General features: G+C 42.8%; 1 protein-coding gene across 3 annotated transcripts; it reads right to left on the reverse strand.

Annotated features, from left to right (window-relative positions):
- Positions 1–636: 636 nt before the first annotated feature.
- LOC142104407 (sulfotransferase 2B1-like) lies at positions 637–17,011 on the reverse strand. Of its 3 annotated transcripts, none has more exons than XM_075189059.1 (7): positions 16,889–17,011; positions 11,507–11,749; positions 8,432–8,640; positions 6,846–6,972; positions 4,293–4,387; positions 3,483–3,663; positions 637–2,936 (listed from the first exon to the last, which is right to left on the reverse strand). In XM_075189059.1, the coding sequence occupies exons 2-7, from the start codon at positions 11,643–11,645 to the stop codon at positions 2,821–2,823; spliced, it is 867 nt and encodes a 288-aa protein (XP_075045160.1). In that variant the 5' UTR covers positions 11,646–11,749; positions 16,889–17,011; the 3' UTR covers positions 637–2,820. The 3 variants fall into 3 exon arrangements, with proteins under 3 accessions (XP_075045160.1, XP_075045161.1, XP_075045159.1); XM_075189060.1 differs by lacking the exon at positions 16,889–17,011 and adding an exon at positions 11,849–11,864; XM_075189058.1 differs by lacking the exon at positions 16,889–17,011 and having other exon boundaries at positions 11,507–11,842.
- Between the last annotated feature and the right edge of the window lie 226 nt (positions 17,012–17,237).

Genomic DNA, 17,237 nt, shown 5'->3' on the forward strand with positions numbered 1-17,237 from the left:
GTCGGTGGAAGGACTCATTCCTATAGGCGGCCCAGGGCTTCTGCCAGTAAGGAGCTATTTACATATGTAACAATAATATACAGTAATTGAAAACAGGGAATTGCAAGAATCAGCAGGCAAGAATTTTGTACTTGATTAAATAGGTCATGATAGGTGTTATATATAGTTGTTTTTCCCTATCATTAGCTGTTTATATTGCACCACTAATTCCGCAGTGCTGTACAGAGAACTCAAGTCAGTTCTTGCACCATTGGAGCTTACAGTGTAAATTCACTAAAAGTCTAAATACACTAACACGCACAGACTGGGGTCAATTTGATAGCAGCCAATTAACCTACTAGTACGTATGTGCGTTAGGGAATTTAGACTGTAAGCTCCAATGGGGCAGGGACTGATGTGAGCGAGTTCTCTGTACAGCACTGCTGAATTAGTGGTGCTATATAAATAGCTGATGATGTATTGCAGGAACCCCCTATCCAGTACATTATAAGCCATAATGAGGTCATCATATAAAGAAGAGGAAGTTTGAAAATGTTAATGTTTCTTGCCAAGACAAAGTGGCAGGGCGCCAAGAAAATAAAATACAAAATGATGCAAAACATTTTTTTCCTAATTACAAATAAAAATCGAGCATAATAATTGATTACATATTTATTACCCATTCCCTTGTTTGTACAACATACTGGTGTGCACAAATTCTTAATTTGGGTGGTGGAGTCAGAATTAAGACTATATTGGCGGGGGTTTTGGAATCATTTTTGGTAAACCTTTCTTTCTTGTTACAATGGCAGGTTTGTGATCATGCCTCTACCTTACATAAAACACACACGCACGCAGTGGCGGATCCAAGGGGTGGGGCAATCGCGCCCTCCCGCCCAGCAGTACAAGTTCTTTAAATTTGGGTCCAAGACACCAATCAAAAAGGGTGGAAGGGGAGGTGCCAATCATGGGTGGGGTTTTTCCGGGGCCAGACAATCAGAAAGGAGGGGCGTGATTATGTAAAATCCCCCCCCCTAAAAATTACGTCTAGGTCCGCCCCTGCACACACATTACCCTCCACCAACTACACTTCCTGCGACAGTCTTACGCTTAGATTGTAAGCTCATTTGGGAAGGGACATTTTTACCTTTATGTCCTTGTCTGTAATTTGTTTGATTCATGATCCTCTCAATGTACAGCGCTGTGTAATATTTTGGCACTTCACAAATTATAATAAAATAGCATTATAATTTTTAAATATTATAATAAAATAAACTAAAATATAATAAAAATAGCATCGAAGCAAGAGTAGGCGAGACATACAAAACTCTGCTGCGCACAACGCATGACATGGATTTGGTATGATGGGGAAGGAATCAGAAAGGAAAGTTTTTAAAATATTTTTATTTTCAAAAATTTAAGTACAAAAAAAAGGTTAATTGTTTTCTACTTATATTTTTGCCTTCAACTTTTTTTTTTTTTTTTGGGGGGGGGGGAAGGGGGTGATTCATCAGTCCAGGCCACATTCTTCCATGGTCCAGTTCTGGCACTTGCATGCCCATTGTAGATGCTTTTGGTGTTGGACAGGGGTCGGCCTGGGCACTCTGGCCAGTCTGCAGCAAGCTGCGATGCACTGTAGGTTCTGTCACCTTTCTATCATAGCCAGCATTAACTTTGTCAGCAATTTGTACTACAGTAGCTCTTCTGTGAGACTGGACTAGAAAAAATAGTCTTCGCTCCCCGCGTAAATCAGTGAGCTTTGGGCACCGATAACCCTTCTTTGGACCACTTTTGGTAGGTACAAACCACTGCATAGTGGGAACACCCCACAAGACCTGTCATTTTGGAGTTGCAGTCATCTAGCCATCAAAATTGTCAAAGGCACTCCGATCCGTACACTTGCCCATTTTTTTCTGCTTCTAACACATCAACAACTGATTGTTCACTTGCTGTCTACTATATCCCACCCCTTGACAGATGTCATTGTAACGAGATAATCAATGTGATTCACTCTACTCGATAGTGGTTTAAATGTTGTGGCTGATCGGTGCATAACGTGGCTGGTTAGGAGTAGATTAAGATCATGAGCGACTCTACAGGATACATTATAGAACTAGATATTCAGTTTTCAAGCCTTCAAATACTACCTAAAAACAAGCATATAACCTGATCGTATAAAACTAGTTTTCCCCCAACCCGATAATACATTACCCAATTAACACCACAAATGTTTCCTAATGGATTTCCCTGACCTATTAACTTATTACCTATAGATTGCAAGCTCTTATGAGCAGGATTCTTGTTCACGTTGTGTCTGAACGTTTCTGTAAACATTAAAACAGTTTGGTGCATGTACTGCTTACTCTACATCGTCCAGGGAGATTTTGAGGTTTTACAAACAGAACTACAGTAACAACCCAAGACTGCTAACAGGGAACAATATATTGTTTTGAGGTAGATTAAGTTACATACGGGAATAATGTATACAGGCTATAAAATATAAGGAAAGTGTGACCTCTGGAACTCCGTGACCTCTACCCCTTTTATTAAATAGTAGGGCACAAATTGTCCTTTTTGTAATATACACAGTTTAGAAAGTTACTAACACTTATAATCCTCATATCAAGCTGTGTATCACGAAACCCTTCTAAAATTAGTGACTTCCATGCTGCAATATATATTTGCTCCAGGAGTGACATCACAAGTTTATTCCTATCACTGGTCCATTGGCTAGATAGAATAACAGACATCGGATGTTGAATACTGTACTATAGTCTCTTCTATTGAAATGTTTATACTGCTTGAGAGCACCTGCTCGCCTATATTGATCTTGGTCACTGCTCAGTCTAAACTCCAAACAAAATGTAGATCACAATCCGACATCTTCTCTTGGAAAACGTTATCAAAGGCTGCACTCTGCTCTTCTGTAAAGTGCTGTTTCCAGTCTCCTACTACACCTGTAATACAGAAATCAACGTACAGTGAGGTGCAGGGTCTACAGCAAATGACATACATTGTTAACACCATCAAAGAGGGCCTGCCCTGTTTAAAGGATTATGATCCATACTTGTATTTCTGCCTTCATTAACAGGAGTAGAAGAAACATTGTTTCATCTGCTTAGTTTCCCAAATCTGGTTCTCAGGGAACCCTAACAGTGCATGTTTTCTAGATTTCCTTGCTGGAAAAAACAGATGTAGTAATTACTGACTGACACATTTGTAATAGGTCCACAGGTGGTACTAATTATTTCACTGGAAAACCTGCACGGTTAGGGGTCCCTGAAAGCCGGCTGTGGCCTAAACACTTGCCTAAATACTGGTCTAAACACTGGCCTAAACCAGCATTCACAAGCAAAACAGCATCACCTACTAGCCATAGAGTAAAAATGGTAGCACTCTTCTTTTTAGCAGAATATTCATTTACATCATTGCAATTCAGATATCCAGTGAAAACAGAAATCCTTGGATTAACAGGTAAGGATTTGAAATGATGGCTCACTTACCTTTCCTCATGAACTTGCTCTGCTCATGATCCATAATATCACGAGGTATAAGGCTGTAGTTCACCATCAAATTCTGACTCATGACCGGAAACTTACAGTGTTGTTCCACCTTATCCACCTCTTTAGAATACATGGGACAGCCCAGAAAGCCACACAGTTTCTTTATGGACCTTCTCAAGTCCTACAAAAAGGGGGAAAAAAAAAAGTGATTGTTGAGGTTCTTTTTATGTCATTTTGAAAAACAAATGACTACTTAAGCCACACAGCAGTACTCCCTGCTTCCTCACTAATTATCCAACTGAACTAACCTGGTTTCAATAAAATAATTGATCAGACCTGTGTCCAAATTGGCCCCCCACATCTGTGAAAAGCTGGACAGATCCAGACAATCAGCACCATGTAATTGACAATCATATGGGGCTCCTTAGAGCAGCTTACCAATGACTACATAAACTGGCAGATCAAGGTTATGGGCAACAGGAAGTTCAAGTAGCTCTGATCAGATGTTGGATCAGGAGAGCCGATTGTTTATTTTAGACAAACTAGTCCCAAAGCAAATTCTCTCTCCAAATGGTCGTGTTTATACACCTATAGGCTCTTGTGTTGCCAGATCAGCTATTTAAAACCAGACACAAGTCCATGACAGTCATGGAGACTTCATCTAGAGTACCCAGGTGTTGGCCTCTGCAGTTATTGTTGACTACTAAAACCACTGTCACTACCCATGCGACTGTTATAAAAGTACCCCTATCTTAGTTAACCCTTTAAAGCTGGTGCGTCAGCATTATACCGTTGCCTTCCAACACTCACCTTTTGTAGGTCTTCATAGGTAATGTAGAAGTAGTCCATGTTCTTTCTTTGCCTGTGCCAGCCCTTCACATGGTCGAACCATGATCCGTAGTACACTGAAGGGACACAACAAACAGACAGTCAGACAACAGTAATGTGTAGAAAAACTGGCACTCCCAGAATGCCTTGCCAGTAAGCATCTGAAGGTCTATATGGTTTCAAATGATGCAATATAAAATAGCTCAAATATCTAAAAGTAAAACAAACGTTAAAGTTCTAACTTATCCAGTCTACAAATGATTACAGCTTCTCTAGGGTTGCCACACACCCATGCAAGGGCCTCAAGCTCACAGATGTTTAGACAGGAAATACCACTATAAACACATGATCAAAGTCTAATCATTTCTCTTTATTATCTTTCTGTCTTGAGCATCATACAGCAGAGTTTGAAGTAGGGCATAGTTCACACTCAGGAGACACCATGTGTGGAGTAGCAGCTGAATAAATACCCCCCTACCACCCACTACAGTGCGATTTTGCTAACAACGAGTTACAGGAGAACCTCCTGGAGAAGTGATTATCAGCTTCATGCCAACATAAGGTCACACAAATTGCTGTTTAAAAAATAAAAAATCTACGTGGGATTGGACCTTTAAACTAGCCGAGAGTTTTAGAAGCTAAAGTGCTAAATAAAAGCAGAGAAAATGTAAAAAAGTTTAATGTGCCTTTAACAACAGAAGGACATTAGATATAACTTGTAGTGTGTAGCTAGCCAGACAATGCATAGACTATATGCTAATCTGAAGGTAAAATTACTGAATCCATATTACCCATTAGTTATGTCTTAATCCTTATCTTTACGACCATGAACCTGTCTTATGTCTACCAAGATACACTTAATTGCTATCTGAAAGGCAGATGTACAAAGAAAACATTCTCACAGTGGGTCGGCTGTATTCATAATCATTCAGTCTATAATCCAAGCTTTGCAGTACAGTGTGTACATCATCTGCAACAACTCTCATCCCATCAGCGGCGGATCTAGACTTTATGTTTAGGGGGGGCGATTTTGCATAATCACGCCCCTCCTCTGCTCTGATTGGCTGGCCTGCGTTAACCCCGCCTTCCGCCCGCGATTGTCCCCGCCCCCTCCCGTTTTAATCGGCGGCTGGGACCTAGCTTTTTGCTGCTAGGGGGGGCGAATGCCCCGATCGCCCCCCCCTGGATCCGCCACTGCATCCTGCCCTAATCAAAATCTCATCACATTGTAACTTGTGTTCCACATCTGTGCAAACTAATTTTTTTTAAACGTATATAAAAGAAATTTGTTATCTATGGTTATAACCTGTGTTAAGCTGCTGGTCAGTGAAGCACAGTTTAGGACATCACTCCGGCCTAGCACTCATCTAGCTTAAGACCAATAGTTTTTTTTTCATTTTGCGCTTTGTTTTTTTCAGATGACCATTTAGCACAGATGTAGAAAATTTGTATTCTACCCAACTATATCATCATCACCATATATTTATATAGCGCCACTAACTCCACAGCGCTGCACAGAGAACTCATTCACATCAGTCCCTGCCCCATTGGAGCTTACAGTCTAAATTCCCGAACACACACACAGACACAGACAGACACAAGGGTCAATTTAATAGCAGCCAATTAACTATATCTTAGCATTCACCCTGAGAGAAGATATGTTTTTGTACACAAAGTGGTGATTTCTCTTTATTTTCCTGCCTCACTCTTGCCAACTCCTGTCGTCTCTCTCATTCCTAACCTTTCTCTGAGCACACCTGCTTTCCGTACACTCACCTCTACTTATCCACCACTTCACTCCTGCCCGTCTCTCCATTGCACACCCGCCACTAATCCCCCCCTACACCCACTATTGTCCCATTGCCTTTGTATTTAATGCGCTTACCTCTGCCATTATTGTACTGCATTGCCTTTACCATTGTACTGTACCACTGTTGTGCCTAAATATGGCTTTGCCATAGTATTGCCTTGCTGTTGGTTTACCACTGTGATTACATTGCCCCTGTCACACCTCACTTGCCACCATCCAGGCTTCACCACTACCTAGGCCATTGCACCATCCTGGCTACAGCCTAAATAGGCCTCTGAATCATTTAGACCCTGCAGGGCTCTACCACCTAGGCCCCTGCACCATCATGGCCCCATCTAGGCCTCTACATCCCGGTCTCAGCATCTTGCAGACCTCTGCTTCACAGTAAACCCTACTATGCCTATTGTCCCATCTGCTCCTTTTGTCTCCTAACCCCTCCCCTATGGAATGTAAGCTCCTCTATCCTAGGTGTCATGTCTACTATATCTGAAATGTGCCCCTCTCCACCCTCCTCTGTCCCGGCTTTGTCTTATGTTGACTATTTTTTATATGCAGTTCAATTTGTTCTGTTAATGGCATCATACATTGATTATTCTGCTTATCCATACCCATTGCTCTTATCTGAATTTACTTATGCAATGTTATGTTCTATGTACGGCACTGCTAAAGCCTTGTGGCGCCTTCTAAGTAAACGATGCAGTCAACAGCTCATTTTGAAATCTGACCTTTGCCCTTAAGGAAGAGATCCAGGAATTCAGGAAAGGTTCCAGACTCTGGGAGGAATTTAGCCATTTTGTGAAAATAGTAGAAGGAAACAGCCACATCTTTGGGATTCCTCGCTATGTAGACGACCTGAAAACAAGACATATCATCATCAACATTTATATAACACTAGCAAATTCTTTAGAGCTTGGGAACAAACAGTAATGAAACAATACTGGGTAATACAGACAGAGATGTAAGAGGGCCCTGCTCACAAGCTTACAATCTATGTGACAATGGTAGTTTGATACATGAGGGTAAGTGCTACATATTGCATATTGGTCCAGACAGACTGCAAAGATAAAACGTGCTCAGTGGGCTGTGTGATCAGTCACACAGCAGTGTTGGTCAGAAGGTTGTCGTCTTGTGTTAACTGTGTAGAGGGTGGTAATAGGGTAACCTAGGGAGATTAAGAGGGTGGTTGAGGAATATTATAAGCTTACCTGAAGAGGTGGGTTTTCAGAGAACGCTTGAAGGTTTGAAGACTAGAGAAAAGTCTTATGGTGCGAGGGAGTGAATTCCACAAAGTGGGTGCAGCCCGAGAAAAGTCCTTTAACCGGGAATGGGATGATATTAGGAGAGTGGAAGAGAGATGCAGATCTTGTGTAGAACAGAGGTGTCGAGTTTGGAGATATTTTGAGACAAGTAAGGAAATGTATGTTGCTGCTGTTTTGTTGATGGCTAGTAGTAGAATTTTATATTGGATTTGTTGAAAAACAGGCAACCAATTTAGAAACTGATATAGTGACTCAGCAGAGGAAGAATGATTTGCAAGGAAAATCAATCTAGGAGTTTCTTGCAAAATAGATTGTATGGGTAAGTCTGATTTGGAGGAAGACCAGTAAGGAGGGAATTGCAATAGTCGATGCAGGAGATGATGAGTTTATAAATTAAAGTTTTGCAGTGTCTTGTATGAGATATGTGCGTATTCTGTTTGTTTTATAGACATATCTTTGGTCTAAACTCTCCGGCAGCACACTAATTCCTTACACTCTCTAGCAGGGTAACCGGAAAATAAACACTCTGCAAATTTTTAATCAGATAAAAAAATAGTAACATTAAAAAAAAAAAAATGAAATTGCTAATCTGGGGAATTTAAAATATGTCTCTCAGTCAAACACAGATATCTGAGAGAAGCAACTGTATCTCTAGGCTAGAGTAAAGCACTACCCAAGGATGAAAAATCTACAGAAACCAGGTTGTGATGCCCACAGGTCAAACTTCCGGCATTATTTACTTGGGAACAAACGTCCTAAAATTTATACCAACTAAAGGAAGTTATCTGCAAACTATATTTCTGTGCATGCCCGAAAATGTACTCATTCTTGAGGATGGCATTCAATTTCACCACACACACGTGGGGGGTAATAAAGACAATTTGCCCATATTGCCCAGTGTGTTGCAATAAACTGGTGCAAGATCATAAGCCCCAAATGCCAGGAACCTCGAGGATTCTAAAATAGAATGAAGATGCGATTGTTGTGATCCGTTCCGCAGTTAGACCACATTATTATAATATCTGTGTTTGTCCAATGAGGAGCGAACTCACCTTTGCTTTCGACTTCTGCAGGGCTGGAGCAAGAACATCACTCGGGAGGTGCGTGGTGATGATTCTGGGGCCTTCTCCGTCCTTTAACGTCTCTTTGAAGTACGTATGCTCCAGCCAGGGGGCCCGAACCCAGTTTGGCACGGTTGTGGCTATCTCTGTGTCCCCTTGGCTGTAAATCAGAGTCAAGATCTCTTGCATCCATGTGGTCCCTATGAGATTGTGGATCATGTAAATATAAGAAAAAAAAAACTGAAATGTACTATATAAAATACATTAAAAAAAAAAAAAAAACACAATGTATTCAAACAATTTCTTCCTTAAACACCATAGGCACGCCGGGTATGCTGACCCCCCCCCCCCCCTCCCTCACTGTGTCATGTAACGTGTAAGTCGGCTGCCCCACTTCTGCTTTATTCTCCACTTACTGAGAGAGAGTGAAATCGGAAGCAGCCAACTCCACAGGTCGCCTCTTGGCCACCACTTTTTTAGACTAGGAGTCCCCTTCAGAAATCAAGGATTATGCCTCTATGCAACTTCAAACGAAAAGTACACCCAACTACCAGTCAACAGGAGTGGTACTGTGCAGCTGGCCATAGCTGGTGATTAGAGGGTAAATACTAAAACTACATCCACCACAAAGAAGAAGAGAAGTGGTACTGTGCGTTTGTTTCTGCAGTGGTATCCTGGAGCTGCTGATTGGCTGAATAAATTCTAACTGATCAACTTGAAGAGCACAGACTGAACTGGCCAAGGTAACCAACCCGGGGGGCAAGACAAGTGCCCTCCATGCCCAAACGAAAACGTGAAAAAAAAATCTTCTATCCAACGACAGGGACCTGTAGGTGTGTGAGGTCATCAGCCAACCACAAAAACTGACCATCGAATAACCAGATCTGTCCGATTTGTCTACCCACACAGGTGGCAAAACTTTAAACAGATCTGGGTGCTTAGGCCGAACTAACAGATTTGCCGGTGTGTGGGAAACTTGATTTGCACTTTCAAATCATTTACTCTGCATTATGATAAGTGCCTGCACCAATCACAAATTTATCAATCTACTTTTGACCCTGGGACATTTCATCACAGGCAAAGCAAACGATATTGGAATAGCAGCCAACATGTTAAATGAGTTTCTAGGAATAATTCGCTTTTCAGCCAGCGCTTTGAAGCATGTTCCAACATGATATCCTCTTGCAGGACCTTGGAGCACTGCAACCCCACAATCATGTCTTATTTAAGGAATTTAAATAACAGACTAACATACTTATTTTAGCAACATTTGCAGGGAGAACGTTTAAAACCTGGGACTGTTCCTGGAAATTGGAGCCGTTTGGCACTATGCCTATAGACGTCACAGCAGAGAAAGTGCTTTTGTTAGCTGGATGGCTGTGTAGACCAGTTAATCATCTTGTCTCTCTGTTCTATTTTAATCACTGCCATCTGGATAGAATACTGACCAGGTATACCAAGAGGGAACGACGGGAAAATATTCCTGCTTGAAAGGACTGCAGTAAAAGGTTAACTTGCGCTAAATGCTTAACACATGCTAATGAGGTTTTGAGACAGGGGGTTAATGTTTACACGAAAAGACAGATTTATCAAAGTAAGAAAAGTCCTAAAACCAATGGCAGGAGTTTACGCTGCACTAGGGATGTTTCACTCCGTCCTATCAATAGAAGTAACCCTGGCAACGGTAAGAATCACTGGCGAAACTTACCCATACAAATTTAACATAAATTCTTGTACAGCCACAATACCTGTTGCGTTACTGCTAGCTCAGTAGGGCAATAGCGTCTTAAAATAATTTTAAAATGCTCGCCTAAAGACTTTTTATTTTAATTTCTACAGGTTTTTTAATAGAGTATTATTTTTTTAATTCATTTTAAACTTTTTTCTCTTTTCTTTCCCCAACTTTACTGGGAACTGAAAGCCCAAATCTGGCAAGCCGGCTCACACATCTGCAAAGACCGTAAAAAAACGCTACCGCCTCAAGCCAGTACCGCAGGGGGAGCAGAGTATCGCTGAGCTATATTTTTGATAAATTGTGGCGATAAGGGATTTATTTATCGCTGTACCAGCGGCAATAAAAAAAATACTAAAATCTCCCATATCACCCCGGAGGGGCTGTTCATGATAATTAGGCTTCTTTATCTGTGAATTGGATCTCTATGGCTTTTAACAGAAATAAAATTAAGCAAGCTCCCTGGCTATTATGATTATTTAGACTAGTGTTATCAATATTATGTTGCTTTAAAAACACAAATAATCAATAAATATTTTTATTATTTATTTATTTTTTTACATTTAGTGGTCCTTGAAAGGAATAGTCTACCTTTGTTGCCATTTTAGAATGAAATGTAATATAACCATAGGGTCTATTTTCTGAATGCAGCTGCCTACCTATCTTGAATAGGTTACATATATCTTAGTAGAGTATCTGAATGGTACCGGAATCTGATGAACACCAAGAGCCTTCAGTACATAGGGCAGGCATTCTACGCAAACGATGCCCCCTCCTCCCCACATCATCAGCCCACCATCAGTATTTTCTACTATGCTACATCCTTTGATATCCAGAGTGGCTGTATTTTGTGCCCTTGGATACAACAGTGTGCAATGCAGAGCACAGCTGACTTGTATCATATCCCAATGCACCACAAACATCTCTGCCTGAGTGGTATAAATTCATCAATGAAAAAAGAAAATCAGATAAAAACAGATAAATGAAGCAGTGTATTTAGGAAGTTGCATTTCAGCATGTACAAACCAATACATTAAAGTTGTCCAAAGGTGAAAATCACTATAATATGGCATGACTGAAATCCTTACCTCCTTTAAGCCATGTAGAAGTTACAGTAAGACTCAGTGATATACAAACAATTATAGCAATGATCAGTAGCCCAGTAATGACATTTACAAAGTTTGTCTTTACTAAATAAGACTGCAATTGGTACAGTAAGTCTGTCAGGCCCTCCAGCTTCTGTGGAACTACAAGTACAAGCATGCCCTGGGGCTACCTCCACAGAGCTACAAGTTGCATAGGTGCAGCCTGTAAGATGACATCACCATTCATACCTGACTTGGGGTATGTGACTATCACGATATCTCCCTCTTGGAACTGGAAGTCCTGAGCATACTGCAGGGATTGTGCAGTGTGGAGGTGTCCAGGGAGCTGGATGCCGGCAAACACCTCTGTCACCTCCATCCTATCCATAGTGACTGAGGAGGGGGGAGAGCAGCTTAAATAGGAAGTGTATTGTCTGCCTCCTCCACCTGATTAGGTCACAGCTTCTTAGTAACTGACGTGATGCTGGAGATCTGTCAGGGGAGAGGACAGGAAAGGGGTTAGTTGTACTGTGCGCCCCATGTGTCTGAATGAATCTGCTTCTGCTTCCTTTGCAGTTCCTGAAAGTTCACCTCCTGAATGCAGCCAGCCCGCGTCACGCTCTCCTCTCCTCTGATTGGAGGACATCCAGGGGACTGTACACTGGAAAATGCATGCAGAATGCGATTACCTATACAATAGCCCCCTTGTGGCAGTCTGAAGAAGGGCTGCAGGCTACAATAACATCCTCCCTTGTGACTGCCCAAGAACTTTACTTATACTTTGTATAACATTGTGTTGCCTATGTCCTAAGGACAGTGCTGATATATAATTAATCCCAATATGCTTCCTATAACAATAGAAACAGCGTTATAGCAGTTAAAATACATACTCTCCTAACAATATATTTAGACTGTAAGCTTCAATCGGGCAGGGACTGATGTGAATGAGTTCTCTGTACAGCGCTGAGGAATTAGTGGCGCTATAAAAATAAATGATGATGATGATGATGATATATCCACTCCAAAAACATGCTGGCAGGTTGATTGGCTGCTATCAAAAATTGATCTCTCTCTCCCCCCCATGGGGCAGGGACTGATGTGAATGAGTTCTCTATACAGCGCTGCGGAATCAGTGGCGCTATATAAATAAATGATGATGATGATCCACTGAGTTTTTCAATGCATTTAACATGGTCTGAGATTCCTTATTACGTTCAAGCTTTACCACTAGACCGAGATGATTGCAGTTTGAGCCCCTTTGGCGCGGAGGCTTTTCTCGCCCCTGTGCTTAATCTATTTTGGCACTTTTTGGGCTGATCACATTCCAACATCATTGATGACACATCGCCCACAAAATTATCGTCATCGTCTTTTTTTTTATAAGGTACCACAAGGCTTCCGCAGCGCCGTACATAGGCGGTTATAACATACAAGATGGCATAAGTACATACAGATAAGGACAATGGGTACAGATAGACAGAATAATAAATGCATGGATGCAATTAGCAGAAGAAATTACATGGCATACAGAAAGAATAAAGCATACGACAGGGACAGAGAAAAGGATGGACAGTGGGTAGACACAAGACATTGAGTAGAATACCTTGCCTGTGAAGCTTACATTCTAAAGGGAGGGGGTGGAGAGCTCTGCAAAATACTGAGGCTTTATGTAGAGAGGCCAAGTTTGGGGTATGATCAGGGACGAACCTAGACTTTATTTTTAGTGGGTGGCGATTTAGCATAATCACGCCCTCTTCATTCTGATTGGCTGGTCCCGGTTGGCCCCGCCCTGGACCTGATTGGCCCCACCTGCTTTGATCGGCATCTTGGCAATTTAAAAGGTATGTGTCACGCACCGGACGGTTAGTGCCTCTGGTTTGGGACATGGGTCTCTCTCTCTTACCAGCGCCTGTTCTGCGCCGCGGCCGTCCGCCATCTTGACCAAGGATTGCGCATGTGCAGAAACCACGGACTGTTAAAACCTTGCTCATAGTCTCATTGGTCAATCAATCACCTCTCACTACTTAAGGCACCTGTTACTCTATTACCATTGCCTGCTCTTGGTTCTCATTCCCTTGTGACTCCGAGGTGTTTCTGGTTTCTACTCGTGCTCTGTTTGCTGTGTAACATACCTGCACCTGGACAAGCCTTCTCTCCATATCGTGGTACAACTTGCCAGCCGCAGACCACTCCACGCTACCTTGTTACATACCTGCACCTGGACAAGCCTTCTCTCCGTATTGTGGTACAACTTGCCAGCCGCAGACCACTCCACGCTACCTTGTTACATACCTGCACCTGGACAAGCCTTCTCTCCATATCAGTGGTACAACTTGCCAGCCGCAGACCACTCCACGCTACCTGGTAACATACCTGCACCTGGACAAGTCGTCTCTCCATATCGTGGTACAACTTGCCAGCCGCAGACCACTCCACGCTACCTTGTTACATACCTGCACCTGGACAAGTCGTCTCTCCATATTAGTGGTACAACTTGCCAGCCGCAGACCACTCCACGCTACCTTGTTACATACCTGCACCTGGACAAGTCGTCTCTCCATATTAGTGGTACAACTTGCCAGCCGCAGACCACTCCACGCTACCTTGTTACATACCTGCACCTGGACAAGTCGTCTCTCCATATCAGTGGTACAACTTGCTAGTCGCAGACCACTCCACGCTACCTTGTTACATACCTGCACCTGGACAAGCCTTCTCTCCATATCGTGGTACAACTTGCCAGCCGCAGACCACTCTACGCTACCTGGTAATATACCTGCACCTGGACAAGTCGTCTCTCCATATCAGTGGTACAACTTGCTAGTCACAGACCACTCTACACTACCTGGTAACATACCTGCACCTAGACAAGTAGTCTCTCCATATCAGTGGTACCACTTGCTAGCCGCAGACCACTTCACGCTACCTTGTAACATACCTGCACCTGGACAAGCCTTCTCTCCATATCGTGGTACAACTTGCCAGCCGCAGACCACTCTACGCTACCTGGTAATATACCTGCACCTGGACAAGTCTTCTCTCCACATCAGTGGTATAACTTGCTAGTCGCAGACCACTCTACGCTACCCGGTAATATACCTGCACCTGGACAAGTCTTCTCTCCACATCAGTGGTACAACTTGCTAGTCACAGACCACTCTACACTACCTGGTAACATACCTGCACCTGGACAAGTAGTCTCTCCATATCAGTGGTACCACTTGCTAGCCGCAGACCACTTCACGCTACCTTGTAACATACCTGCACCTGGACAAGTCTTCTCTCCATATCAGTGGTACAACTTGCCAGCCGCAGACCACTCTACGCTACCTGGTAATATACCTGCACCTGGACAAGTCTTCTCTCCATATCAGTGGTATAACTTGCTAGTCGCAGACCACTCTACGCTACCCGGTAATATACCTGCAACTGGACAAGTCTTCTCTTCATATCAGTGGTACAACTTGCTAGTCGCAGACCACTCTACGCTACCTGGTAACATACCTGCACCTGGACAAGTCTTCTCTCCACATCAGTGGTGAGACTTACCGGTCACAGACCGCTCCACACTATCTAGTATTATACCAGCATCTGCACAAGTCTTTACATTTACCAGCGGGAACATATGTCAGGAGCAGCTTACCCTACTATTTTACATGGTACCTGTGATTAGGACTAAAGCCTATAGTGCCTCTGAAGTATAGCTGCGAGTCGCTGACTCTCCTGCTGCATTATCGATTGGTCCTTCCATAGACTTTATCCAGTTGTCATATATTGGTCTGCTGTATGCTACCTGTGTGCTAATGCACTTTGGAACTTTCTCCTCCTTTTATTACTGCTCATCAGTCTCCCGTGTTACCATTGTTTTCATTGTTCAGAGATTCTGCATTTATATCATTGACATTCCCTTTCCTATTCAGCTGTACAGTTCCGTATATTCACCACACTTCCCAGAGGGCCGCGACCTGCACAGTGGCAGCCGCTAAAACCATATTCCCTTGCGGGAGTTCCTGGAGAAGACCAGCCACTGTGTTAGACTCCGCGCCTCTGGTAAAGTGAAATTCCACCTGGTGAATTTTGGGTAAAACTCCTAGTGCCCCTGACAGTATGCTTGTACTGTTAGGGGGGTCGATTGCTCTGATTGACCCCTCCCCTTCCTGGATTCGCCACTGGCTATGATGGCGGTACAAAGTCCTGGAGGGTCCGGTTGGTGCAGAGGCCTATCAGGGCCCTATCCAGGATGCTGCCAGGGTCAGTTTGTTACTAGCAGGCAGCAGAGGTTCCCTGTTTGTTCAGCTGTCTCATTTTACTTGGTGCACAAATAAAAGCAAATGTGTGTATTTTGCTTTTCCAAACACCACTAAGAGACACTTTGTGGTTCTGTCTTTGGCATCAATCCACCGTTCCTAAACCGCAGAAAGCAGGATTCTGCACAAAGGTTTTTATAAAATCTGCACTTGAAAACGATAATTCATTTGTTTTGCTAGTTTCCCGGTCTAGAATGAAATGCATAAAATGAGTAGGAATCAGTAGCCCAACAAGCTATTTTGAAAACTTAACATACAGCAACATATGCGGGTACTCCTGAGCTTATTGAAGACGGGATGGGGGAGATCTGGTAGTTTCTGGACTTAACCTTTTCTGTAGCGTAGGGTGTTATTGTCTGGTGATCACACAAGGTCACCAGACAATAACGTCTAAGAGGCCACATCATTTGAAAGAGGGGACTTGCCTGAGCCTCTAGGTGCTAGAATGGGCAAAATCTGGGCACTTTACTGCCACCCCCCATCCCCTAGCTCTTCAGATTTTTTCTGTAGGGTATTGGCTGAGCGCTGCTCGCTATGTGACATTATTGCGCACAGGCGAGATGACAGCAATCGCCTACTTTTAATGGGACACATTGCGTCTTCCAGGTGCACATTTGCCTAATGTAAAAGGTAAACATGTTGAACAGAGCTGCATAGGCCCAAATTTTAGTTTTTCTAACTCCATGTCCAATGTATGCTACTTTGTAATGAAATATGGTAAATAAATGGGTTGCCCTGTCATAGACACCTCTACGCAGGGCCGTCATTTCCGTTGCAGGGGGCAGAGCCAAAATGACACGTTTGGTAGCGCCCCTCTCCCGGAGAGAAGTTGCCCAAAGTAGGCAAGTATGAAAAAAGCATGTAATATTTGTAGCTATGTAAAACTAAAGCAACAAATTAATTTTAATTGAGCTCTATATTGTGAGAAAAACCAAATGTTTACGTTAATGAGCAGGCAGATTAAAGGCTATGGTTTAGTAACTACTAAACAGAAATCACAAGTCATAAAGGAGCTAGGATTGGCATTAACAGACATATTTGAACCTTAACTGTGCTTGAAATGTTCATCATTGCATTTGCATTGGCTGCATACGCTAATTACAAACTGTTTTCTCGTAATAAGCAAAAATTGGATATAAGCGGTTGCTTCAGGGTGATTGCAGACAGAAACATTTGCTAAGCTGTGTGGTATTTGTTTGCTCTGACAGGTTTACAAGGAACTGCGGGGTTCAGAATTCCTGGGAAGCAGACACGGTACTTATTTCATAGCAACGTGTCAGTGTACACAGAGACCCAGGGTTAAGGGTGTATATGTTTTACTCACCTGCTGTTCTCAGAGACTGCTGTACTGTCTCCACTCTGATCTCTGTGCATGGCTGTTCACTCCAGATGCTGATAATGTCTACCACCATGAGTGTTATTAATCTTCTTCCTTTCTGTGGGATTTTGTTCTCAGTGGCCATCTTTGTTACTGGCAAGACCACCACCATTCAGTGGCCATTTTGGATTCTGTCAGTACCTATGTAAATTGGTTTCTTTTACTAATCCTTGCCCATACCTCCCAACTGTCCTGATTGGACACCTTTGTTCCTCTTATTAGAAAGTTGAGTGTTATGACCCGTTCATGCCCAGCTCAGCTTTGAATGGGTGCTGTAAGCACCTACAACTGGTGC

Source organism: Mixophyes fleayi, chromosome 10 (assembly GCF_038048845.1).
Source record: "Mixophyes fleayi isolate aMixFle1 chromosome 10, aMixFle1.hap1, whole genome shotgun sequence".
NCBI classification, from domain to species: Eukaryota; Metazoa; Chordata; class Amphibia; order Anura; family Limnodynastidae; genus Mixophyes; species Mixophyes fleayi.